Genomic DNA, 26,931 nt, shown 5'->3' on the forward strand with positions numbered 1-26,931 from the left:
TCCTCATCAGAGAGATGCTCCAGATCCTCCATCATCTCTGTGGCCTCTCCAGTAGCCCTTTGTCTCTCTTGTCCGAGGAGCCCAGAAATGGACGCAGATTCCGCCCAGTCCTCTCTCCGCCCCGGTCCACTCGGGGGTCTCTCCATTGCCACCCCCGACCGAACTACACCTCCCGTGGTGCCTCGCGGCGGGCACTGCCCGGGCGGCCAATGGGTGACGGCAGCGCGTGCGCGCGCGGCTGCGCAGTGCGGCGGCGGCGGGGGGCGGGCGGAGGCGGAGGCGCTCGGCGGGGCCGCACCGGCACAGCCGCTCCAGCGCCGCCGCCGCCAGCGCCTCCCTCGGCCGCCGACCCGCCGGGCCCGCCAGGCCCCGCCAGCGCCTCCCTCGGCCGCGGCGGGCGCTGGGGGCGGGCGGCCTCCCCGGGGCGGAGCCCGGCGCCAGCGGCGGGGGCGCGGAAATCGAGGCCGGGGCTCCGTCGCGGCCTTGCTGGTGCTGCGGGAGGAGGAGGCGGAGGCCCCGCGTCGCCCCCGCCGCCGCCTTTGTCTGCGCGGGGCCGGGCGGACGCGGCGGGGCCGTGAGAATGGAACTGACTGAAGGTGAGCGCGGGGCCGCGGCGGCCCCGGGGTGGAGGGGCCGCGGCCGCCATGTTGCTGCGGGAGCTGCGGCGGCACCGGGGCCAGGCCGGGCTGCGGGCAGATCCCGGGCAGGGCAGACCCCGGGCTCGGCCGGGCTCGGCGCCGTGACGCGGGACCCCCGCGCTGTCCCCCGGCCGGCCCCGCGCTCCCCGCTCCGGTCCCGCGGCTCTCACCGGGGCCGAGCCCCGACCTGCTGCGGGCGACAAACTTGGGATTTCACACAAGCGGAGCCGTCGGTGTCACCGTGCCGCGGCTCTCCAGCTCGAGGAAAAGGGTTTTATTGCGCGCGGGAAGAGCTGCGGATTAGCGAAGGGTTTGTTGTTGCACTGTTATTTTTTTGCGGTGCTGTTGCGTTGTGCTGTATTTTGTTGTGGTCTCGCTGTGCTTTCATTTCGCTGTCAATACATTCGGTCGTTTCAGTGCAATTTGTTGTTAAAAGTCTAAATGATCACATGGTTCTACAGATATTAAGTAGCCAGTAAGGCTGCTGTTACAGCTCAAAGAAACATTGTAGCGTGTTTTGATAACTGTGTAGGTCTTTCAGTGACCTTTTGCAGAGATGCGCAGTAAATGCTTTGATAGTTACATTTTTAAAAATTAATTATTTTTAAGAACTGCTTGAAAATATTTTGTTCCAAAACCTGAGCATGTGCTATATGAAGGTACAGGGTAAGAGTGGAGGATGGTGATCAAAGACTGTATGTTTTGTTTTAATACAAACATACTTTGCATTTTTCAGTTTTGTGGCTTTGCCTGATTTCGAGGTGCTTCATGTGAGACACAATGTAGTTATTGCCCTAGTTGTGATATGTGACAGTCTGTCATGACATTACAGTGTTTGGTATTGACAGAGATCTGACTTCTGGCTTCATGTCAGTATCAGCCCCTGACTTTTTCTGAAGATTCAAAGATTTTGCTCTGCTTTTCCTGTTTGAATACCATGGCTCTCAAACCAAATTAGTATCTAAGCTCCTTTTTCAGACAAACCCCTTTTCTCTGCTGGCTAAGTTGTTTCTTTCCACAGCACCGTGGGAAACATCTTCCAAATGCCCTTATCAAACTCAGTTAGAGACGTGACTGTTTTTTCTGGCATTCAAAAACCAAACACAAAACACCTTTACAAAGGTGCACAGGGAAGCTGCCTCACCTCATACTTTAAAGTTTGTCAAGAGGCCTCTGATTCACCGCTGGTGTCTGCCAGGAGGAACAGCTCAGTCCTGCTGGAGTCAGGAGAAATCCACAGGCTGCAGGTTTCCTGTTAAAGACTCCCTGAAGACTCGCGTGCAGGTGAAAACTTGGCGTTGTCTTAACGTGTGTAAACAGAGCTTTGCCTGTGGGATTTGTTAAGGACATGCAAAGCAGAATGGGACAAAGCAGATTGCACAGACTGAATGCAGGGATCAGTAGGAACAATTGTTTTATTTCTGTCTGCGGTTCGTACAATTCTGACCCACTGGGATGATGTTCCAGGTGACAAAGATGTCTCTCTGGGTGATGGTTAACATGACTAGGAGCAGTGGATATGCTCAGCTCTGGGGAGGAGTGAGGTGCAGGGGGGTGTGTGAGCTGCAGGCTTAAGGTTTTCAGAGGTCAGGAGTGGTTGCATCACTTCAAACACCCGCCCAGCCTGGCCTGTCCAGCCAGGCAGCTCTGTCTGTCTATCTGTCAAACACCTGCAGCAGTGAACAAACACTGAGAGCAGTTGCTGCACTGGTTGGTGCTTGAGGGGACCAGCAGCAGTGCAGGCTGGATGCTTTGGAACGAAACAGCACAGAAAATGGCAGTAAACATCTGTGGGGTAAGGAGGGGTTGGTAGGATGTGAGCAGAAGTTTGAATCTCTCTGATTTAGGTCTGTGTGGGCAGGAACTGGGTTAATATTTGTGCATAAAGATGTCCTGGAACTTTTGCTTTTGAGCTTGTTGATAGAAAGCCCGGCTCAGGGTGACGAGGCAGTGACACCGTTCTGAGCACACATGGCTGACTCACAGCAGTGCTTCCAGCTCCCTTAGGGAGCCAGCAGGCCGGGTCCTGTCTCACAGCAAACATTTTCCACCCATAAAACACCTTACCTCTGACTGTGCTAACCCCATGTGGGGATTGTCAACAGAAAAGGGTGGAAAAAGGTTTTGTGAAACCTCTGTTTAAAATACGTATATGCTGGGCTTTTATCAGTAGCTGCTGTGTCTCTCCCTGCTGTGGCCACAGCCAACCTCAGCCAAACCTACAGAACTCCCTGGCTGGGAAGAAGAAAAGCTGTGATAACATGGGATTGGAATTGTTTGATAATCTGAGGTCAGTTGTTATTTAGTCTAATGCAGCATGGAAGCAAGATTTGAGAACTTTAAGTCTTATTTTCTGAAAGCAAAGTTGAAAAATACTCATTCTAAAACTGGCTTTAGATAAGTGTAATTGTTGGTGAAAATGTGAACTTGAAGGATCCATAAACTCTGCAAAACCTTCCCGTAACTAAGCACTCATTGTTGGAGTGGAACTGATATTTTGAGTTACGCTCAGTTGAGCTGAGAAGCTTGGGATGGGAGCTGAAATAGTGTTCACTTAAGAAAGAGCTCTACTGGGCTGACCTGCCTTATTCTGTACTGCTTATATTTTTTCATTTACCTTTTCCTCTGGTACTTGGAATTGTGACTCTCCCATGGACAACAGGAAAATATTTACTGAAGGTGTGTAGAATCTCAGTATTTTTTAACTGCTCTGTGTCCCTGTACACCCTGGGAAAGGACAAGAACAGAATGGTGGACACCCAGCTTTAAAGAGGAAACTGTCTTATTAGGAAATTCAGTTGCACTTTTGAAGATGTTGGTTTCAAGTTGTTTCATTGTTGATTTCAAGTCATTTACAGCCGCTGTGAAGTGTCCATTTCCTATAAACCTTGAAATGATGAAACTGTTTTTTTATCTGTCAATCTCCAGTGTTGTATCAGTGTGGGATCTGTTAATTGGTCATGTTTGGAAGCCAAATCATACAGCTCACAGGAGGCTGACACGGTGGGTTAATAGAGTAATCACTGGCATAGTGAGAAGAATTTATTCTGTAATACTTTTCTGCAAGATCAGCTGGAAATCCTGTTGCCCTGTGGTTTGGATGGTGTTGCTCTGCAGCAGGGACAGCTCTTGTTGGTAACAGTGGGGTGTTCTTTGCATTAGTGCTTAGGAGAGACGTATACAAAGTGATCCTTGCTTGGGTTTGGTGGTTGAGATTCCCGTGTGCTCAGGATTCCTCATTGTGTTCAGTTATTTTGCGTCACTCCAGCGCCTGTCCTCTCACTGTAATCCTGCCCAGATGCCACTTCACTGGGGACTGATCCAGTGATGCAGAATTTTGGGCAGTTAGGAGGGTGAGAAAGCCTGAGTGTGTTAACAGTGATGACAACGAGAGATTGGCCAGAAAGGAACTCGCAGTGATGTCAGTGCTGTGGGAGGACAGAGAACAGCCTCGATGCTTTGGGGCTGCGCAGAGCAGTTCCATGGAGCCCTGACCCTGGTTCTCAGCCTGAACAGAATTACTGAGGCACAAATTTGGGACAGGGTGTCCCATCTGTGCAGCACAGGCTGGCACCCAGGCTGAGTGACACAGGTAAGCTTCAGAAAGAATTAAAAAGAAACAAAACATAACCATATTCTTTAACTGGTACTTCCTAAATCTAGTGTAAATGCAGTGCTTTAAAGTTCATTAATCCACACTTCTGTCAAGTAACAAAACAAAGCACAATGGCAGCCACCTCTGCAGTGCCTGTGGGAGCTGCATGGGCAGCTGGGATTGTGTCCTTCCAGCTGTGGATGTTCCTGAAGTGCTGTCACAGCTTCCCAAGAGTTGTTTATAAGTTTCAGATGAAAAAAAGATAGAACCTGGTTTTCAGTAAAAAATAAAGCCCAGCCTAGGGTGAGAATCTGCTGTTTGCTCTTCAGTTTGGCAGATGCGAAGTAACAATTTGGTGGTAAATAGTACAAACAGTCCCACTTCCTCTTCCCAGAATGGGGGTGGTTTGGGGTTTTTGACCTTGCTGTGCAATCCTGTGTGCTGCTCCTCAGATCTGTGTCCCCTGGCAGTGACAGTTGTGTTGGTTTGCCGGCTGGTGTGCAGAGCTGTGGAGGAAGGGATGGTTTCACAGCCCTGAGGTTTAAAAGTTCCCGCAATGAGAAAATTCTGCTGCAGAGCCTTGTGCTATTATTGCCCTGAATTGCTTAATTATGGTGACAAACGTGCCTGAGTCAATCTCACAGGGTGGTGAAGACAAGTACAAACATCAATTTAATCTGAGTGTGAAGATCATCCAAAAACATCACCCCAAAACATCCAGCACAAATCTGATCATGTTCTTGTTCCTGTTGGAACTTCAGTTACTTTTTGCAGTCTTGGAGCAGGGAAGGTCTCAGTGTTAGGAAAACTCTTAGCTAAGGTATTGAGATGCATGGCTTTGGGAGGCTGGGAGTTTCTTGTGGGCAGGTTTTGATGGAGGTTCCCATTAGAAGTGTCTGTGGGATGCATTAATGTCATTTCAAACCCAGATCAAAAGGGCACAGTAACCCTCCTGTGTGCCCACACAGCCAGAACAAATACCATGGGGCCGTGTTTGCTTTGGAAGGGCTGAACTAACCTTGTGGGAAGCAAACTGGTGTTTCTTACCTGCAGGTCAGGTCACTGTGTGTTGCTTCTTGTTGAACATTGAGCTGCACACATGAATGCCAAAGCCTTCTCCAAGCCAGCAATTGAACTTTGGAAGTCTGACTTTGATTTAGGCTGGTTTTGGTGTTTCAGTATGCATTGGAAAGTTGAAGGTGTGTATGCCAGTGCTCAGCTGGAATCTCATTCAGTGAGTAACCTCAGAGTATGGAGGTCTGTTGCTGCTGAAGCTCAGAATCATGCAGTGCTTAATATTAAAATAAGATGTGAGGGACAGGAGAATAACCCTCCTCACACAGCTGCTGAGAGCCAGTGCATGCAAACTGTACTCTGCTTTTCTGGAGAGGGAAGAGGCTGGGAAGCCCCATCTGTGGCTGCTGCAATGCACTGGTTTCCCAGTGGCTGAGGTGGAATGACACACTTGCTTTCATTGTGATTTTGTTCAGAGCAGCCCATGGCTCAGGGCACTGCTTGCCTGAGGGCTGCTCATGTCTCAAGTTTTGGCATGAAGATAGGAAGGGAGGAGGAGAAGAAGAGGTTTCTCTGTTGTTTGTCTTTCTGTGATGTTCCTGGCTTGTGCAGTTTGCAGTGACTGTGTCAGGAGAACTTGGTATCTCTTATGTGCTGCATGGTGAAATGCTGTCCAGCTGCTTCAGGAATAACCCTTCCTAGTGCATGACTAAGGAAGGCTGTGGAGAGTGCTGGGGATTTTGGCACCACTGTTCTGACTTTGTAACACTTGGGCTCATCATTCTTAAGCACTTGCAGGTGCTACTGAAATTTTTTGAAATGTCTTGGAAAAGAAGAAATTTGCCATATGAAAGACATGTCAATAGCCCTTTGTATAGGCTCAGTAACACCAGTCCTCTCTAAATCCATGTGAGAGTTGCTGCTGAATAGAGAGGGAGAAGTTGGTCTCGAGATCCCTTTTTTCTTCAACTGTTTAATTTGCTTAATTACTGGTTTTTAATTTACACTGACTTCTTATTTCCCTTCCCCTGCCTCTAGGCCCTATGAGAAAAAGGGAAAGCTAAGGATGCTGGAGCAGAACAATGGATTTCTCTTTCTCTTTCATGCAAGGGATCATGGGAAACACAATTCAGCAACCACCTCAACTCATTGACTCCGCCAACATCCGCCAAGAGGAGGCCTTTGATGGCAGCAGTGACATTGCTGAGGATGGGGGCCGGACGCCCTACGAGGCCGCGCTGCAGCAAGGCTTCCAGTACCCCACGCCCACGGCAGAGGAGCTGCCCCCCCTCACCAACGGGTACCCCCCGGCCATCAGCATGTACGAACCACAAGCCAAATACCAGACGTACGCTCAGTATCCCAATGGATCGGCCAATGGCTTTGGAACAGTCAGGAACTTCAGTCCCCCAGAGTATTACCAAATGGAGAACTCTAATGCGAGGCCGCATGAAGTTCTGGAAAAACCTTCCCCTCCCCAGCCACCACCTCCACCACCACCTTCAGCTCCACAAGCGGGGATTCCAAAGAAGACTGGCTCACCAGAGATCAAACTCAAAATAACCAAAACTATCCAGAACGGCAGGGAATTGTTTGAGTCCTCCCTGTGTGGGGACCTGTTGAATGAAGTCCAAGCAAGGGAGTATGCTAAGGCAAAACATGAAGGGAGGAAAGAGAAAAGGAAAAAAAGTAGCAAGCATGACTCTTCCCGATCGGAAGAGCGCAAATCTCACAAAATTCCAAAATTAGAACCAGAGGAGCAAAATGTAAGTGGAGTGGTAATTTCAGCCATCTGTACACCTGGTATTGTTGATGGAGAGTGTGTCCAGCAGGGTTTGTCCTTGTTCTGGCTGTGTGCACACTGAGTCACCAGGCTAGAGTTACTTGTCAGAGCCTCAGGATGAGGTTGCCAGGAGCTGTCTTTGGGACAGCACAATGTTGGTTAAATGGCTCATATGAAAAACAAACTTTAGAAAAGGTTATATATTGTGTTTTAAATATTATTTAGTGTTATAGCATACTTAGAGTTTGCTACACTCTGGCCTGTGTTGAAGATGAAATTTTTGGACAAAAGCTCACACGTTCCTAAAATTTCTCTCAAAATAGTGCTAGATTGTTGAGTGGAAAGTCAGGTTACTTGGGTATTCAGCGCCAAAATGTTTAATTGATCTTTGGAAGATACTTAAAATATTGTGATTTACAAAACCCAGGAGCTGTGTAGCACAGGTAGAACCAGTAAAAATGAGTATTCTAAGTCAGCAGGGGAATGAGAAGTACCGGCTGACTGGGAAAATTTTGGGAAGGTTTAGTATTGCTAAACCTTCCCAAATTGCTGTCTGTTCCTGTTTCTGTCAGGTTGTGTACCATATTGTCCATATCCAGAGGATGCACATCAGGTGATGTTAATTGAGATTCCAGGAAGCAATGACCCAGATTACATTGGTGCTCTCTTATTCTTTTTCTTTCGTTTTCATAAATCACTCCAGTACTTCTGTTTCCTTTTCTCGTGCTTGTTCCTGCCACCTCTGTGGTGCTGGTTTCTGTCTCTCCCAGTCTGAGGGAATGGGTGGCAGAGAGGCTGGTGAGTGCCAGGAATGGGGAAGTTGCTGTATCTGGCCAAGGCAGAAATTGCCCAGTGCAGGCTGGGCTGGGTTGTTATGGAATGTAGCTGAATTTCTTGTAAGGTCTGTGAAAACCCCTGGTGCTTGCTGCTTTCAGGGAGAAGATCCTGTCCTGCAGGGATCAGCTCTGATCTAGTAGAGTGGGTTCTATGCTCCATGGAGGTGCTGTTGGAGCCCCTGTGAGGTGGCTGTAGGAGCTGCTGTGTCCTGATAGCACTTCCTGAGCAGTGTCTCCCTTGCACTGTCCCTGCTTTCTGGCCTCTCCTCCAGACTCCATGACCTCTACATCAGGGTGTCAGTTTGCCCTCCCTCTTACCAGTGATTCCTGTTCTACTCCTGGAGCTTCAGCTGTGCTTGTCCTTCTAGCTCTGTTACCTGCTTACCACGAGAATGGAATCTTCTGTCTTTGACAGACTGAGCTAAAACCTTGCATCTTGAATTCCAGGTTCCTAGTCATGTGTGTCATCCAGAATTCACCAGAAATCTTGGTCTTGCTATTGTCCTCCGTGTTACTTCCATTTCCCTTTCCAATGGTGGTGTTGCAATAAATGTTTCATGTTACCCAGCCCTGTTTCAGACACAGCCTGCTCTGACAGGAACAGGGTTTTGTGCTGGTGGTTTTCGGTATGAGCTTGCTAGGACAGTCTCAGGTCCATCCTCCCATCGTTTTGCTTTCCACTGCACAGTTTCATCTTCATGTGTGTTCATCATGTACACTTTTGTCATATTCAGTGTTAATGGTGTGAGACTTGTGACTTGGGATCATCTTCATAGGAACAAAAAACTTCTGGCACAACTGGTAGTTTTATAGTTTTACACTTAACAAGTCTGTGGAAAGTCAGGTGATCTGCCAGTTGTTACTTGTTCTGACACTATAATCTCAGTGGAAACCCACTGACTGAGGGAATACCAGAGAGGCTGATTTGAAGTGGAACTGTGAAAACACTGAATGTTAAGCTCTGAATCCTTGTTTTAGGCATCAGCCTCTCTGCTCGGTAGTTATGTTCTGTGAGGAGCTGGAATTTTGCAGTCTGTGAACTCAGCTGGACTCGTCAGTCCAAACTCCCTATAGTGAAAGAAAAGCAGGAATCAGTGCTGTGCTTCCTGCTGTACAGGGAGGTTTTCTGCCCAGCAAATAGCAGTGTAATCAGTCTTAAATGGTGGTTGTGTACAGACAGCTCCAAATGAGACACTGGGCTGTGTCACCCCTGACCTGAGCTGCTCTGTCCCTTTCCGTGTGTCCCTGGTTCTCTGGAGCACACAGCATGGACTGGTGTGGGGTCTGTGCTTGGAGTGGCTTTGGAGTAATGGGCATTGTCAGCATTCTTAGTTTCTCACTGCTTGCATCTGACTCCTCCTTTTGCTGCTCTTTGAGTCCTTTGACTTCTGACTTCTCTGCTGCAGGAAAAGCAAGTGTGTGGCATCTGTCTCCTGAGATAGTTCCCAGCCCACCTTTATCTCAGCCCCTGTCCCCTCACATCCACTGGCATGGCTACCCCACATCAGTGTCAGCTTCTGGTCAGGGCTGATTCTGCTCTGTGTTGTGGACTTTTGATCCTCCAAATAGATTTGTCAACTCCATGCAATTTAACGATTTTACAATGATCATGTTGTATATTTAACATCATTTATGTACTGCATTTCTTGCAAATAACTGGTGTACAATGAGGATCACCACATTACTATGGATATCCTCACATGAAGTTCTCTGGTTTTTGGAAATTGTATACTATTTTAGGTGGAAAGTTATTTGGATTTGCTGTTCCTGAATGTATGTTCTTCTGTCACCTATTACAGGAGAGCATTGTTGTATTCAGGTGTGATTGTAATGTAAATAGTGTAAGGGAAAACAGGTATTCTTTTAATTGTGATGTTACTATGTTAATGGGGTACAAGAAATAGTCATACTCATGTTTTCTAGGTTCATGGTTGCCTTTCTCTCTGTGAATTACTTTTTTCTGCCTGTTTCACTGTTATTTTCTGTTGTTTTACTGTCCCCTTACCTTGTTTGTGTTTGTTTTCCTTTTTTCTCTTCATTGTTACCCATTTCCTAGAGACCAAATGAGAGGCTTAGCACACTCTCTGAGAGACCAAGAGAAGATGCAATGCTGGAGGAAGCACCGGTTAGTACATGCACCTAACACTTTTGGAACGTATAGAATATTACTATTTTTGGACTGTTTCTTTTGATTCTTTAATTAGTCTGATAAATCAGTTGCCATTTCTTTTAAGCTCTAATTAATCATTACTGCATCAATGCATCTCTCATTGTACTGTTTTTATGGCTTTATTTTATCCTAAAAGCAATACTCCTAATCAATTTAGGAAGCAAAAATGTTTCTGGACTGAGTGGTGGCAGTTGCTCTTTTGTGTCTTGGTTTGTCAGTGATGTTGTTATGTAAATCCCAGCTGTGTGCAGCTCCTTTCCATCATGTTTCTAAGAAATGTTTTTCTCATCTTGGATTATCAAACCTCAGGGATATCTGAGAGAACAACAAGAAGTCCCTGCGGATGGTGTGTGCATCTCCAAGTGCTCTAAGTCCTCTCCTGTGGCTTTAATCTGATGTTTCCTTTGCAGGTCCAGCAGGTCTTGCCGTCCCTTCCAACGCAAGACACTCATGACGTCAAGTTCCAGGTTGGGGATCTGGTTTGGTCCAAGGTGGGGACGTACCCCTGGTGGCCTTGCATGGTGTCATGTGATCCACAGCTTGACGTGCACACCAAAATTAATACAAGGGGTAAGGGAGGAAGCTCTTTGCCAGAGTATCAGGTGTCTGTAGCTGTTCCTTTATTAAAAATATCTTAATTCTGAACTGCCTTTGCGGTGAATCCTGCTCTGTGTGTGCTGAATAGGACAGCCCTGACATGCACAGAACTGGTACCTGGTATGTGACCTCTGCAGGTGGGACTATGCACAATGGGCTTGTGCACAGGTGTTTCTGCTTTTCTCAAGTCTGTGTGAGAGTGTTCAGTGACGGCAGGGTGTACTGAGCTTCCATCTTAAACTGTTCTGCATCTGGCCCATTGTATTTCTGCACTTGAGCCAGGTACCTCTATCTGCAGGAATGGAGTGTTGGGTTGGAGGCAAGTGTAGGCTGAACAGGCAGAGCGGTGTTGATACAAGTGCTGACTGGTGTCTTCCCTTTCAGGTGCCCGGGAATACCACGTCCAGTTCTTCAGCAACCAGCCGGAGCGGGCCTGGGTGCACGAGAAGCGCGTTCGAGAGTACCAAGGGCACAAACAGTACGAGCAGTTACTGGCCGAGGCAGCCAAGCAAGCCAGCAACCACTCAGAGAAACAGAAGGTACAGGGGGCTCTGGGAGGATCATCTCTGTAAGGGAGATGCTCTGGGGCAGGTCTGGAACTCTGCAGTGCTTTACACTGAGAAGGACTGGCTGCATCTCACTGGCAAGAGTGTTTATCACTAAGATCATGAAAACGTTTCCATACTTGCATGACTTTCATGTAAAAAGGCTGTGAGCTGAACCTGCTTTGTTGTCTCCTCATGATGGAATGATCCTGGGCATTGGAAATAATCTCACATCTGTATTAGCATATCAAGTAGAAACAAAGCCTGTATATTCACTCTTTACTTGTGCTTTGGAACATAGTTTTTAAAATACATTTTCCCAGCCCCTGAATAGTAGTGGAGATGTTTCTTTTCCATTGTTGTATTGGAAAGAAAGTGTTAGCTACAGGAATTACTTACTGTGTAGATGAACTACTTCAGTCAATATTTAGGCTGATCAAAATACTGATGTGGAAAGAAAAGAGTGTTTGTACAAAAATAAAGAGGATTTAAAAAGTAGCTGAGTTAGGATGAGTTCTGTGTGTCCTAATGGAATTACAGATTGAATACTGCCCATGGCTGGCTTTGGTGAAGTTGTAACTCAGGGCAGACACTTAATTGTGATGGTCTTGTGGTTCAGCTTGAGTGTCTGCTTTTACCCTGAGCAGGGAATTCAGTGTCCACATTCAGTGTCAAAAATACTCTGTAAATAGAGAGCAGGCTTCAATCTGCTGCCTGAGAGATGTAGAGACCCTCAGGATTGTATTTTAAGTGCTGTAGCGGCAAAATCTTCAGTGTAATCAGCTGCTTGTCTTTGTCCCTTAAGATTCGCAAGCCCCGGCCGCAGAGGGAGCGAGCACAGTGGGACATTGGCATTGCCCATGCCGAGAAGGCATTGAAAATGACTCGAGAAGAGAGGATAGAACAGTATACCTTCATTTACATAGACCAAGAGCCAGAGGAGGCTTTGGCCAAAGCCAAAAAGACTGCTGCTTCCAAATCGGAGGCCAAGAAGAACCGCCGTCCGAAGCCAGTGCCGAACACACAGCCGGAACACGCCAGCGTGGTGGCAGGGTCGTCACCTTCCAGTGCTGAGGCACGGAGGCAGGGCCAGCGGAGGCAGTCCAGTGTGGAGGAGGAGGAGGCACCACCTGTGAAAATCGCGTGGAAAACGGCTGCAGCTAGGAAGTCCCTACCAGCTTCAATAACCATGCACAACTTGGATCTGCAAAAGTGTAACATGTCTCCAGTTGTTAAAATTGAACAGGTTTTTGCCCTTCAAAATGCTGCTGGGGATGGAAAACTCATCGATCAGTTTGTTTATTCCACCAAGGTACGTGCTTGGTGCAGTGACCCCTCTTTTGCTCCTGAATTATCCTGAGCTTGGCTTACTGGGAACTTGAACTGTGTCTACCAAGCTTTCACCATTCAGGTTCCTTTCACTGGAGAGAGTAACAGACAGATGTGACAATAGAATGCTTCAGAGCACTGAACCCCACTTTCAGTGCAGCTCTGGCAGTAACTGTTTTGCTGGTGGCAGAGCAGCTCCCTACAGATGGCTGTATTTTTGTTCATAACACTTTAAAAATATTAAAGCTCTTTGACTTCAGTTTCCTAGTTGAGATAATCCATAAATTCTTGATAAAATCAGTGGTTTTGTGGGAAACAGATGACAAAACTGTTAATAATGTACTAAGAAGTAATAACTACATTTTGTGTAACAGACTTTTAAAGTGAGTTCTGCCTCTGAGCTTCCTTCAGGTGCACAGCAGCTTCCCACAGTCAGTGTAAGGAAAAGGCTTAGGACTATTTCTCTGCCTCCTTCTTCTGCCTCTCTACCTGGAGAGTGTTTATTTCATCCTAAGCCCTATAGAGAAGGTAATGTTTAGAAAAGTCACTGGATTTGTTTTTTCCTTGTGTGTAAGGGGCGATCGAGAGGGGTGGAAAGTTCTGCAGGGAAGCAACTCCGTAGTGGATTAATCCTGTTCATGTGTTGGGTTGGAGAGCATTGATTGTTTCTGTTCAGAGATTCGGGGGCAGATCTGTTACCTGATAGCATCACCCTTTATAACAGGAGAAAACAATCTTTTCCTTTTTTCTTTTTAAGGGAGTTGGTAACAAAACAGAAATAAGCGTCAAAGGACAAGAGAAACTTAATTCTTCATCAGCTCAGAGAAGTGAAAAAGCAGTGGTGCAAAACGTATCCTCTCCTGAGACAACTTCTGGAGCAGCAGGTAAGGGAGCTGCAGAGTCCTGGTCTGAACGTGAGCCCTCAGCATGGAAATTCAAATATCAAAGCCAGCGTTTTCTCATTACTTAAAAATTATTATTAACATCTTTCTGTTTACATAATAATTGTAATGAGCACAGCTAATGTAACTCATGGTGAGCCAACACACACAGCACGGCTGTGGGGTGGGATTGGTGGTTTGGCCTCTGAGCTTTGTATCTACAACTTACAGCCTGAGTCAACATACTCCAAGGATGATGTCCTGTACAGAGCAGGTGGCAAGGTGGTTTAGAAGACGACACAGTTGGATGTGTGTTAGCAGGGTATTGCTATGGCTTTTGGCCCCAAATGTAAAATACAAGAGCTGTCATGAAAGGAAGAGAGCCAGAAAGTGGCACATTTCTGTAGGGAAAGTCTGATTCAGGATGGGAACTCCCTAGGCTTTGTTGTTGAGTTCTTGCATGACCTGTTAAAGAACAGGGATTTTTAAAAAACTGCTTCAACTAACTTCATCAACCAAATGAGGTAGTTCTTGCCTTCTGCAGGCATCTCAGGGGTCTCATCATAAAGCAGCATGTTTTGAAGTATCAGGTCTGAGGGAGAAGAACCACTGAAGCAAATAATGGAACTTGGGCCTGAAATGGGAAAACCTGGAATGAGCTATTTGAATGTCATAATGTTGCCTGGTGTCACTTCAGCTTTAACTATCCATCTATTTGATTATTTCTCCCTTTCCAAACATGAAATAAATGAGAACTGGAGTCAGTGGTCAGCATCCATGAGTCATCTGCAAGCACACATGAAGTTCTGTCCATGTGTAGTTTTTAGGCAGGGTTATTTGATATTCCAGTTTATGGAGTGTGTTTGGGACTGCAGAGCACAGGCCAGGTACTCCAGATTTCCTGGTGTGAGTTGGGTTGCCCCTGCTATTGTTGGCAGTGGTGGTTCTTTCCAGCTGTGGTTGCTGTAGCTACTTGAATTGCCTTTCAGCAGGAGAGGCCGTCGCTGTTCTGCTTCCCTCACCTGGGATCTAAAGGCTTCAGCTTCCCTATGGCTCCTCAGACTTAGGGGGTGAGAATTCTGAGCCTCTCTTTTTTCATTTTCTTAGGGTTTTTGGATACGTAACACTCCACCAGCTAACACCCCGTAAGTGCCTGAGCTTTCCTGCAGTGCACACTCCAAACAGTCACTCTCAAAGCCATTTCCAAAGTCCAGTTATTGGTCCCCTCTTGTGGAACATAACTGCCAAGTCCTTTTTTCAAATGTAAGGTCACCGGAACTTCAGAATCCCCTTACGGTAAAGTATTTCCCAGTCTGACTCTGGGAGTCCTTACTGATAACCTGCAGTTAGATACACAGAATTCAATAATGCTGGGAAGATAATTCTGTTACTTGAAATCTGCTACTGCAAGAGCAGCCCTGAGAATCCCTGGTGCCTCTGGTTTGCAGACACTGAACTAGGATTTATCTCCAGCAAGGCGGAGGGCTGGTCCAACATCTGTCCTGAAACTCTGGATGAAAATATGCCTGAAGATGGGATAGGAGCATTGTGGTGATGACTGGATCCTTGGAGAGCGGGAAGAGGAGAAAGTACCTGTTACAGTGATCAATGTTGCTGTCAGCCAGCATTAGACACTCTGGTTCTGGAGTTCTCTGATCCAGGGCTTGATCTTATTTCCTTGGCTTTGGTGGGGCAGCACAGGGAGAAAATCCATTCTTGGTTAAACTAACTGTTGGTCATATCTGCTCAGATTTACCTGAAGATGCTTCAGGGGATTTTGGTCACACAGCAAAGTGACAAAAGATGTTCCCCAGCTTTAAAGTGGAGACCCACTGCAGCTGTGGAAGTCCCTCAAGGGATGGGGCCTGTTGGAACCAGAAGTTGCATGTGGACAAACATGATGGATGTTGACCAGAGTAGTTAATTTCTAAATTATTAATTATTATTTGCTAATATTTGTTAATTAATATGCTGTAAAAGATTTTTCCCTTGAAGAAAAACAATTTTTTTCCCTCAGAAATCCAATTTTTGTAACACGATACCTTTTCCAGCTGGATAATTTAGTTACTGAGACACTCCTGAGCCATGCAGCCATGGGAAAAATTCTCATCCAATGGATCAAAAGGAATTACCATTTTTTTCTCTGAAGTCCTTTTGCAAGGCTGTCTTTCAGTCTGGTTCACGCCTGTGTATGTCTCTAGATACTTGATCTCCTGACAAGACCAGGCAGGTTTATAGCTCCTAACAGTGCATCCGTCTGGCAGAGTCAGCTCCTGAGACTTTGCAGTTTTGCTTGGAAGAAAACAAAATATTTCACAGTTGTGTCTCCTATTGGTGAAACCCCTCAGACTGAAAACCCAGAACAACGCTTCCCAGCAGCTAATTGTAAATTCTGAGGTGTCAGTTTTCTGTCAGCTCTGAGTATGTGCTTGCTCCAACAGCTGCCTGTGGTGTTGAGTGTTGTGTCCATGGTTCTTGATGTGCCTGTTTGGGAGGTGCTGGAGCACAGAAAGGTCTTTTGATTTTGCCAGCCTTAGTTGCCAAAAGCCCAGTAGCTCCCTCTTCATCTGTTGAAATGTCACAATAACCTTCATTAATCTGAGTTTGTTCTCTATGGCAATAGAAGCATGGCAACTTTAAAAACTTGGTTTTCACGTTCGTTAATGATGATAACACATTGTGGTCGATGCTTCTGTTTGTGCTGAGTTTTTCTTCACCTCAAAATCTTCAGGTGAGCTTTGAGGTCTGGTGTGGCTGCAGGTGGTACAGTGGGGGGCTGGCTGTAGCTGTTGTGTGACAGAGGCTGTCACCCCACAGAGGGGGGCACAGAACTGGCTTTTTGGGGGAAATCCTGAAGCTGTGCTTTGCATCTGAAATTTCTAGTTTGTTTTTGTTCAAGGAGTTGGTTGTGGCTACCTTCGCAAAACACCAAAGATGGACTGTTTGGTTCAAAATTAACCAAGTGAAGACTGTGCCTGAGAGGTGTATTATGGATTATGGAAATCTGTTTGCCCTAAGCTGGATTCCAGCCTTTTGTTCCACTCTGTTACTGGTGTCTGTTTTCTGAAGCTGATCTGTCTCTGGAATCAGAACGTGTGTCTGCAGCCACAGCACCAGCTGGCCAATAGCTTGGAACCGAATTTAAAAATAAAACATTCAAAAGAGGACAAAGTCTTGGTTTCATTCCTTTATCTGTTTCGTGTTGCACATCTTGCTGTACCTCAGAAAGACAAGGAATCATATAATGGAAACCTTTTTCCTTCTTCAGGTTCTATAGAAAAGAAGCAACAGAGAAGATCGATTCGAACCCGCTCTGAGTCTGAGAAATCCACTGAAGTTGTGCCAAAGAAGAAGATCAAAAAGGAGCAGGTTGGCTTCCTCCATGTAGAGAGTTAAAATATATCGTATTCATAAATGTTGTGGCTTATATTGGTGCCTTTTTATTTTTCTCCATTTTTCCCTATCGGGTTTCGGTTTGGACTATCCTCCATGAAATCCCCCTGTCAATGCCATTGCTGTGACTCTGCTACTGGCATCTTCTCAGTATCAGTCAGGCTATGGAAGTGGGAACGCAGTGATGGATGACTCCTAATGAACCTGCCATGTTTCCTTTGAGATTTCTGTTCTGAGCAAAATGGTTTTGTTTCAGTGATTTCTCTTGGATGGAATTGCCACCAGGTTCCTTCCTTTGGCTCTTGATTAGCTGCTGGTTTGTGTTGAGGTTTTGTTTATCATATGAAGTTAGAGTGATTAATTTGACCACTTCTGAAAATGGACTTTAAGAATGATTTCACTTAAAGATGAATAGTCAGACTTTCATGTTGGCAGACATCAGCAAAACAGTTCTGGGATACACCATTTTTTCCTGAAATAGTTCTAACATGTACAGGGCATTCCTTTAATCTGGATGTCAGATAGACAAATGTTGTTGCTTTAAAAAAAATTTAATGATAAAAAATTTCTGCGTGGAAATGAGTAGGAGAGTGCAGTGGATGGACAGAAATATTAAAACCTGCATACACTTTTAACAAGTTTGTCAAAGTTGTTGGTTCTTCTCCTTACATGGTCAATTCCCTCTTCAAGGGCCTCTGTCTGAAAGCTGAGAATTTTATATAAATGTTTCATAGTTTAGCTTCTTCCAGTGAGAATTTTTTAAGAGGGAGTCAGGATAAAGATTTATATGGGAAGGGGAAAATATTTTTATCTCTTTAATTTATTCTTTGCCCTTTGCGCTTTGTTTTGCACTTCCTTCACTTCAGAGACTGAAAGTGAATCCCGTTGCTTTTTTTTTGTATTTTTCCTTATTTTTCCTTTAATGCTGCAGCATTTCTGCACTGCTGTGCAGCAGAGGAATGTTCCAGCTCAAGACAGTTTCTTGCTGAAACTTTAAAGCCATTGAAATGTTGGGTGTGTGACACCTGATGTGGTCCCTGGAGCCGCTTGGTAGGAGGTGTTGCAGCCTCCCCCTTTCAAAAGAGTAATTTTATGTTTTAAGTGTTTCTTAATTTATCAAAGGTATAAGAACCAACAAGATGAACTTCATGGATCCCAGGTAGCTTCATGTGCTTCTCTTTCCTGGCTGACTCAGTCTATGGACATTAAAGTGCTTTTCTCAGGAGAAGTATCTGACTAAAGTGAAACCCAGGGGCACTGTAATGCACCAAACCTTGAATGTATTAAGTTATATTAAAAAAAAGAAATCTTACTAACTTCTTACAATTATGCAACAATATTTGTTACCCAAAGTCAAGTTTTCTTGATTCCCCAGTTAGTCTGCAACAACTTGGTATAAAATTAAAACTGGAACGAGTACAATTAATGGGAAAAACAAAATGTTGATGCTACTGTTACAGTGACTAGTGGAGAAATAAAAGTGATTGTTTAGATTTTATATTTGTATTACAAAATGTATCCTATACAAATCCTTCTACTGTATGTTTTTACCTATTGTACAACAAAATAAAATATTTTTTAAAAAAGTTATAGAATAATCCTTAAATATTTACTAAATGTGTTTCTCCATGCATATGTAACCACATTGCAAAGAAATAACTTGTAATTCTTAACCTTAAAAACAGGATTTTAGGCAACAGCTTTCTTCTGTAATTATTATCCAGTCACCAAATTCCCACATCTTCCATGTATGTTGGCAGAACAGTTCCTAAACTTCTCCGTAGGGTCAAGGACTGGAAGTGCTTTTGCAAGATTGTAAACTTTTCCATTTGTCTGCTGAAGTGTTTGTGCCCTCGAGTTCCAGCTGTGTAGAGCCCTGCAGCAGGGCACCCGGCCGGGCCCTTGCAGAGCTCTAGACGGGGAGGAAGGGCCCCAGGAGCTCCAGGGAATGCTGCTGGGAGCACCCGAGTGGCCCTGCATTGTGTCTCACTAGCCCAGCGTCACCCCTGCCCAGGGGAACGTGTGCTCACACAGGTGTGGGGTTTTACACAGCATCAGGGGTGGCTGCCCAAAGCTCCTGCCTGCTGGACACGGATACAGCGTTCCTGTCACCTTCGTGCCCAAAGGGAGAGAGTGAAAGGACCTGGCTAGTGACCCATGGCTGCCACAGCTCTTGGCACCAGCGTAGGCAGGAGTGAATCCAGCGGGACGCGGAGGCTTGGGCTGAGGAGGGGATGGCAGCTCCCACCTGAATTCTAATCCCTTGAACTGACCTGTTTGCTTTTTGGTTCTAGGGAGAAACATTCCTCTGGTTTTAACTGTGGATTTTCCTTTCAAACAGGTTGAAACAGTTCCACTGGCAGCAGTGAAGACAGGGTTGCAGAAAGGTGAGTTATGGGTGAAAATGAACTCGACTGAACTTGGTGGCTCATGACCCTTGGCCAGCAGCTTTGTTCTATGTGAGCCACACTGTTGGTGCACTGTGGGGGTGAGCTCAGCTTCTCTGGGGATGGGATGTGTTTGGGGTTCTGGTTCTTGTGCATTGCTGGGGTAAGGATGGTGTTTGTTAATAGCTGCTTACAGCATAAGTCCTGGACATTTCTTACAAGTCTCTGCTTATCCAAAGTTAAAGATGGACAATGAAATCTCCTAAGGATTTATCCTCCCTTAGAGACAATTTATTACCTTCTTCCACCATGTCACCATGTTCAGAAGTTTGTCAAAAGCTCTGCCTAAGGTGATGTTGAATTAATGAGCTTTCAGGGAGAGTTCAACTAGTAACAAGATTGCAAACTGAAAATTAAGGCAGATCACGTAATCTAGGCTCTTATCTTTCTTTCCTTTATTAATTTTAAGCAAAAAATAGAGAACATATATTAAAACTAATTTTAGCATGTTGTGTTAAGGTGCCAGTGAGATTTCAGACTCCTGTAAACCCTTGAAGAAGAGAAGTCGTGCCTCCACAGACATGGAACTGACCAGCTCGGCCTACAGGGACACGTCTGACTCCGATTCCAGAGGACTCAATGATTTACAGGTAAAGGTGTGTTGGTTCTCGCAGCGACCTGATCAAGCTGTCAATGTATAAGAGGCTTTTCAGTTGATTATTGCTAAATATGTGAACACTATTTTCTACAAATTTCAAGTCTTTTACTGTCTGAAAACATCAAGCCTGGTCTGTTTCCTCCTAATTCCTTCTATTGCTTTGATACGAAAATGCAATCTTTACTTACAAATTTTCCTACTACTTTGTCTGGCAAAGCATTCATTTGGATCATGGTTTGCTCTGTGGAATGTTTGAAATTCTTTGGGAATTGGGAGATGCTGCTGTATCTGGTGTAAGTCTGATGAGAGTCTGGAAAAGTTAGAGAGCTTTTCATGGTATTTAGCTTGTACAGGTGAAATATATCAAGAAGGCAGCACTTGTGTCACCCCTGTGAAGTTCAGCACCTTTTCAGGACCTTTGTGTCTCTTGACGTACCAAATGGTCATTTGGTCAACAGTGACAGAAATATTTTTCCCAGTGTGGTTGTTCTTTGGAATTGTTTGGTTTGAGTGCTGTGGATTTTTCCTCTTTGTAGGGCAGTTTTGGGAAGCGTTCAGACAGCCCCTCAGCCACTGCTGACGCTGATGCCTCAGATGTGCAGTCAGTGGACTCCAGCTTATCCAGGAGAGGAACTGGAACAAGTAAAAAAGATACTGTTTGTCAGGTAACTGGTGGTACTGGGAAGTGAATGTGTGCTAAATGTGGATCCCACATTTCTGTTAGTTTTTATATTGCACTGCTTTATTTTAGCCATATCTCTTAGATAAAATATCCAGGCTTTTAGGAGTTGTGTTCTGGAAATGATTCATATTAAATGATTCCTAAGCCCTCCTCCAGGCCAGAAAGCTCAGCAGCTGGAAAGTGCTGTCTAATCCAGACCTGCCAGCATAAGTAGAAAACATAGATGCCATTTTCTGCTCCTTTTGAAGATTGCAGATGGTTGATCAAGATAGGGCAGAGTGAGAATTTTTCAGTATTTTGAAAAGAAAATCCTGGAATCTTCTGGCCAGTTTCCTGGTTAGTTGTAAAGGACCTGAAGAGCAAGAGCAGCTTGTTCCCTGAGAAATGGAGGAGTCAAGGTGGATCCTGTCGTGCTTCTCCTGTCTGTCCTGGCTTGCACTGTTACCAGAGCAAGGTGCAGGGAGTGCTGGGATTGTCCTTGGCCCAGAGACTTGCCAGGTCCAGTTCTCCTGCCTTTTTGTAGTTCTGAAGCAATTCCAGGCAGTTCCTGTTTTTACCACCTGGCAGTCACTGGTATTTCAGGGTACTCTGTTCCCTGCTGAGCTCTCTGCCCATTGCAGATCTGTGAGAGCTCTGGCGAGTCGCTGCTGGCCTGCGACGGCGAGTGCTGCAGCATGTTCCACCTGGAGTGTCTTGGGCTGAAGGCCATGCCTGAGGAAAAGTTCATCTGCACCGAGTGTAAGAATGGTAAGTGTGTTCCTGTGCCTGGAAAACTGGGAGGGATTTCCCCCTTTGCTCAGGAGCCACATTCTGGTCAGAGCAAACCAAGAAGGTCCTTTCCAAGGGTTTGGCAGTCTGTTTGGGTTATTCCAGGGTTTTTTTTAACCTCTGAGACCAGATTCTCATTTTCCACTCAGCAAGTACCTGATAAGAAAAAAAAAAGTAATAAACTGCTTAGAGTTTTACTTGGAATAAGAGATCTTTATGTGAGCAACAACTGCAGTTGTGGATCACAGTAACCAACGTGCCTATTAGATGGGAAGGATCCTGTGTTGCTCACACTCTGTTGGCTTCAGAATTTTCTTTTTACAATATCTGTATCTCACAGTTGGCTTTTACAGTTATTCCTTCTTTTACAGGCGAGCACACGTGCTTTTCCTGCAAGCTCCCTGGCAAAGATGTGAAGCGCTGCTCCGTCAGCACCTGCGGGAAGTTCTACCACGAGGCCTGTGTGCGCAAGTTTGCCACGGCTCTGTTCGAGTCCCGGGGCTTCCGCTGCCCGCAGCACTGCTGCACTGCCTGCTCCATGGACAAGGACATGCATAAAGCCAGCAAAGGTGAGGGCTGCTGCTCTATGCAGGGGGGAGGCTCAACTGCATCATCCCAGTAACAACTCATCCAATTCTGCTCTCTGTTACATAGCGTGCAGCAAGGAATGAGGGTTTCCTCCTCAGTGAGGTCATTAACTGAAATATCTCATGGGTGGGAAGCAGCTGGCAGCCTGACATTGTGGAGTGTACCTGGATCCACACACCTGGCCAGCTCTTGGTGCTGGGTTTAATGGAAGCCAAGGGTTCATAGTACAAGGCTGAGGAATGTTGGTTTTTAAAGACAGTTTTTAGTGGCCTTGTCAACACATGTTTTTCAAGGAAAAAATCATTTTAGAAATGAAGCAAAATGTTTAAACCAAACAAGTAGACTCTAGAATGGTGGAAGTTTTTCTTAACAATTTTAAGGTGAAATTTAAGGGGTAATATTTGTGAAACTTTCTTTTAAAAGAAGATGTAGCTGTTTCTTTTTTAACCCAGTTACTGTCATTGGAATAGACCCAGCTTTGCTTTTGCCTGGGGGGAATTTGCCCTATCACTCAGTTGTCCTCGATGGTCTTGGAGGTCTTTTCCAACCTAAACGATGCTGTGTCCCCAGGTGACCCATGCCTTTCCCTGTGTTTTGTTGGACAGGTCGCATGGCGAGATGTCTGCGATGCCCCATTGCCTATCACTCGGGAGATGGCTGCATTGCTGCAGGAAGCTTGTTTGTGTCATCCCACATCCTCATCTGTAGTAACCATTCTAAAAGGACTCACTCCTCATCAGCTGTAAATGTAGGCTTTTGTTTCGTTTGTGCAAGAGGTGAGACACTTGTTTTTTCCCTGCTTCATAGTCTTGTTGTCACTTGTGCGGTTTAGTGATAAAATTAGTGTTTCATGGGGAGCTCCTCCCTTAGAGCTTGCTGGGGTTAAATGCTGCCTGGGATACTATTTATTTTATTTTCTTTTTTTTTAATTTTTCTTTTTTTATTTTAGTCAGCAGTTCTCATAAAATTCTACTTGTGTTGGTCCATAACAGTTGATAGCCAGAAGAGCAATGGGTACTCAGGCTGACTTGTTCTGCCAGTAGGGAAAAGTGGGGGATCCCAATCCCCCAGTTCCAGCCATTGCATGCTGAGAGTGGCTGCTGTGTTATTAATCACTGTATTAAGCATAAGGGGATTCTTTCACTACTACATACTTAAAACTGTTTAAAGTTTTAAGGCTAAAAGGTAGGATTTACTCATGAACTAGAAAACTTCATTTTAATTTATAACTGCCATCACATTTGAGAACTTTGAGAGAAAACCTTTAGCAGTACTGTATGAGCAGGTTTCATACTTGGCTTTTCCATATGTCAAAGTTCTCTTTTTTTTTTTTTTTTTTTCTTTTTCTTTTGAACTTTTCCCCCCCACTTGTTACTTTTATGGCTCTTCAGTCACCAGGGTTCTGCCAGAGAGCAGCTTAAAAACTGTTGGTGCAGCAGTTGCTTTGGTCTCGAGATTCGAAAGTACCATTATTCTTAGGCGTTGGAATAATATTAATATGTACCTTCTACAGAATCTCAGCAGTTTATATTGGATGTGTTCTCTTCAGCAGCTTTGAGAGTCACTAATAGGGAAATGAAAATGAGCTGGATCCTGAAGTTACTTGTTTTCAGTTGTGTGAAAGTTTAGTTTGCCTTGACTTTGCAAAAGCAGAGTAATAATTACAGACCTCTGAATGGCAAGAAATGCAGAAGGAAATTTTCATGGGGTTTTTTTTTCCCATTTCATATTTTTCTAGTAATTCTCTTTATATCTGAATCTGGCTCTATCACAGATGAAACTACACAAGTCTGCATTTTCTCCTGGCAATCTAAATAAACTCTTGAGCCCTGGCAGATGGAATTTCCTGTCCTGTGTATTCCCCAGGTCTTAATTAGGAAAACTTGAACACTTACAAACCACTGCCACTGCCTGAATCGTCCATGTCTTAGAGCAACTCCGTACTTGTTCATCTAGAACATTCTTGAGGGATTTGTTTCCACCAGGCCTGGCTGGAATCAGGAGCCAGAGTGCTGAGGACAGTACTTGGGGCAGGAGCCTGCTCAGAAGGAAATGGGGAACTGAATGCTTTAGAAATCCTTGGGCATCTCTGTGACAATGGTGATTTGATTAGTGTTAGTTGCTATCAGAAGCAGAGATTTTGTATTTAGATGCAGTTACTAAAGTGAGAAGTGTAGATGAAAGACAATCTATAAAATATACAAACTTACTTATGGTGAGGTACTTGAAATACAAGATATTTGAAGACTTCTTTTTTAGCACCCTACAATACCCTCCAAATCAGCATGTTACAGTTCATCTGATTGCATGTATAGGTTGCTTTGTTTTAGGAATCCTTCCAAGGATGTGTGTCCAGATGGGCTGACCCCAGTCTTCTTACGGCAGTATTTTAGGCACTATCCAAGAGCTTCTCTGCAGCCCTTAGCTTTGTGCTCCCCAGGGAGAGAACTGGGGCCTCTCTTGGTAGCTCATCTTTCCTCTTTCTTTGGGGCTCATTTGCTCTGCTCTTCCCATGAGTTACTGGCCAAGTGCTTCTGCTGCTGCAGCTCTGGGCTCTCACCTGGGCTGCCTGGCTCTTTGGAAAAGCTCTTCTTGGTGCAGGACAGAGAGCTGCAAAGGCCTGGTTTGGAATGCAGTTATGTAGGGAACAGAGTGCTGGACTGTTCCGGAGCAGCCCTGGGAGCTTTACCACCACAGCATAGGGCAGAACCTCCATCTGTGCTTCCCACTTTGTACCTTGCAGAACACTGACACCCTCATTGCTTTCCAGCACAGCTATAGAGGCAATACACCTCCATAGGCAAGATCTCAGGGACAGATCTGTAGTGAGTTGGATTGTGAGTTTTCATTCCCAGCATCTGTTCTATCTACAGCCCCAGCTCAGAGCCTGCCCCTTCTGCGGTGACCCTCGCTGCTGGGTCTGCAGAGGAGCTTCCTTTTGCCCTGATGGGAGGAAGAAGGGGTCTCACAGATTCAAACTTTGTTGCTTTTCTTGTGCTTATCTATAAATGCACAAAAGAAAGGTAAAAAACCAATTGAAACTCCACTTAGAAGCAGCTTATTCATTACAAGATTTTCCAGTTAAGTTTGAGTCTCTCCAGCACAACCTCTTTGTTAGTGTAGAAACTTTGTCAGACTTTCCTATTTCTTCATTTTATTCTTTTTTCATTCCCACATAATGCATTAGAGGTGTTCATTGGGTTTATTTGATTTTTCCTTCATGGAATCATGGGTAGTTTCATTGCAACTCATCTCTTTCTGTTTGTTTCGTATAGGGCTGGTAGTGCAGGACCATTCAGACCCCCTGTTCAGTTCCTATGCCTATAAGTCCCACTACCTACTGAATGAGTCAAATCGTGCTGAGTTGATGAAATTACCTATGATTCCTCCTCCTTCGTCAGCTTCCAAAAAGAAATGTGAGAAAGGTAACCGAAATAGTTTCTTTCTCTTTAATTTACTTTCGCTTTTTCTATTTTTTTCTCTCTAAAACAACGGAGAAATGTCTGCTTGTCCCCACACTGACTGCTTTCAGTGATCTTCACTCATGGTTATTGTGAGCCTGTGTTCATGTTGTTGGCAATTTTTTTTTTTTCTATAATTACAAAAGGGCTTAAAATAATTACTGTCACTAAATTCTCCTTGGAAGAGGTTCGGTCACTCTATCTGGCCTGGGCTGTTCCAGGTTCAGGGAGCTGTTTGCACAGCAATGTGAAGAGGAAGTAGACGAATCTTGATATTGTTGCGGTTTGGTGTTTACCCAGATGATGTAAAACCACTTCTTAAATTGATTGGAAGCAGAGGGGCATTTGCTGCTTTGGATCTTGTGCAAACCCTGGGAGTAGAGAGGGTGTTTGGGGCTGGACGAAGGTGGGTGCTAGGTCCATGCAGAGAGTGCCAGAGGGGAAGGCAGTGAGGTTTGGCCTGTGTGTGTCCCCACCAGTCCCTGGGCCCTGTGTCCCACCTCCACCACCGAGACAGTAGTGCCCCATCCCTGTCCCCTCTCACTGGGATGGGTCCTTGACACAGCAGGGGTCCCTTCCTGCTGCTGAGGGGGCTGAGCCTCTCCAGATCCCTCCCGGGGCGATTCCTGCTGTCTGTGTCCAATGCTCAAATGTAACATTTCATTCCCCACAGAAATTTGGTTCCCCGGGAGCGTTCAGAGCTGGTGCCCCATTACCTGACCCAAGTTAGGTCGCTTTGAGCGTTGTGAGATTGATGGCTTGCAGTAGTCCTGTAATTCCTGAAAACAAAAATTATTTTGAGCCCTGTGCTTAGCTTGAGCCATATCTGCCTAATGCATCCTGAGAGCAATGTTGGGTTTTTCTTGCTTAGCACTGACAGTTTTGTTTGATTTTGTTTGATTTTTGCATCTCTTGGCATTTTCTCATCTTGGATAATGTTTCAGTAATTTGTCTGTATTTCCTCTGAAATTATATTTGCAAAAAATACTTTAAAAATTTAATTATGGATTTGGGAAGCTCTGGAGGATCCATATGACTGGATTTTACTGGTTTTAGCAGAGGAAATACAGTGTTGGTCATGCAACTGGATTGTTTAAGGAATGCTCATTGTAATATGCAACAATCAATTAATGCAATGGTATTTTGGGAAGTCTATAGGTGGACAAGGTTTTCTGATAAAAAACAAGGTTTACAAGTTACTATTTACACTTCTTTTAATATCGTGATTGCAAATTGCTTTGAATACTCTCAAATCACTCCCAGATTTTCCATGTGGGACACAAAAACTTGTTAATTTAAGAAAATATATATGTATATAAGAATGTATATATATGTTTTATATACTTACATATATAAAATATTGCAGTATATATAATGTATCAAGTCATCTTATATGAGCGGCTTTGCTGAGGGTGGCTTAGACATGTGCTATGGCTCTCCACATGTAATACATCATCCAAAATGTGAGCCAACCAAAATAACTTTTGCCCAAGTAAGTGTAAATTTCAGAAATTCATGTGAACCGCAGTGCTGAGGTTCCCTCTGTGCACCAGGAATTTTCGGGATGGGGACAACGCGTGTGTCTCAATCTGCTTTATCTACTGGG

General features: G+C 45.1%; 1 protein-coding gene across 3 annotated transcripts in view; it reads left to right on the forward strand.

The window, feature by feature from the left end:
* The first annotated feature begins 258 nt into the window (after positions 1–258).
* Positions 259–26,931, forward strand: part of NSD3 (nuclear receptor binding SET domain protein 3) — a 37,531-nt gene continuing 10,858 nt past the window's right edge. The window contains exons 1-15 of one of the 3 annotated variants that reach the window (XM_085080582.1): positions 259–596; positions 6,286–7,013; positions 9,923–9,991; positions 10,447–10,606; positions 11,018–11,172; positions 11,984–12,490; positions 13,265–13,391; positions 16,657–16,757; positions 19,123–19,168; positions 19,688–19,818; positions 20,363–20,491; positions 21,129–21,255; positions 21,648–21,845; positions 22,470–22,640; positions 25,140–25,289. In XM_085080582.1, the coding sequence (XP_084936708.1) occupies positions 6,330–7,013; positions 9,923–9,991; positions 10,447–10,606; positions 11,018–11,172; positions 11,984–12,490; positions 13,265–13,391; positions 16,657–16,757; positions 19,123–19,168; positions 19,688–19,818; positions 20,363–20,491; positions 21,129–21,255; positions 21,648–21,845; positions 22,470–22,640; positions 25,140–25,289 (2,755 nt within the window). In that variant the 5' untranslated portion in view covers positions 259–596; positions 6,286–6,329. The remainder of the gene's footprint in view (positions 597–6,285; positions 7,014–9,922; positions 9,992–10,446; positions 10,607–11,017; positions 11,173–11,983; positions 12,491–13,264; positions 13,392–16,656; positions 16,758–19,122; positions 19,169–19,687; positions 19,819–20,362; positions 20,492–21,128; positions 21,256–21,647; positions 21,846–22,469; positions 22,641–25,139; positions 25,290–26,931) is intronic. The other 2 variants (XM_085080584.1, XM_085080583.1) reach the window with 2 other exon arrangements.

Source organism: Lichenostomus cassidix, chromosome 22 (genome assembly GCF_008360975.1).
Source record: "Lichenostomus cassidix isolate B80296 chromosome 22, HeHo_3.0, whole genome shotgun sequence".
NCBI lineage: Eukaryota > Metazoa > Chordata > Aves > Passeriformes > Meliphagidae > Lichenostomus > Lichenostomus cassidix.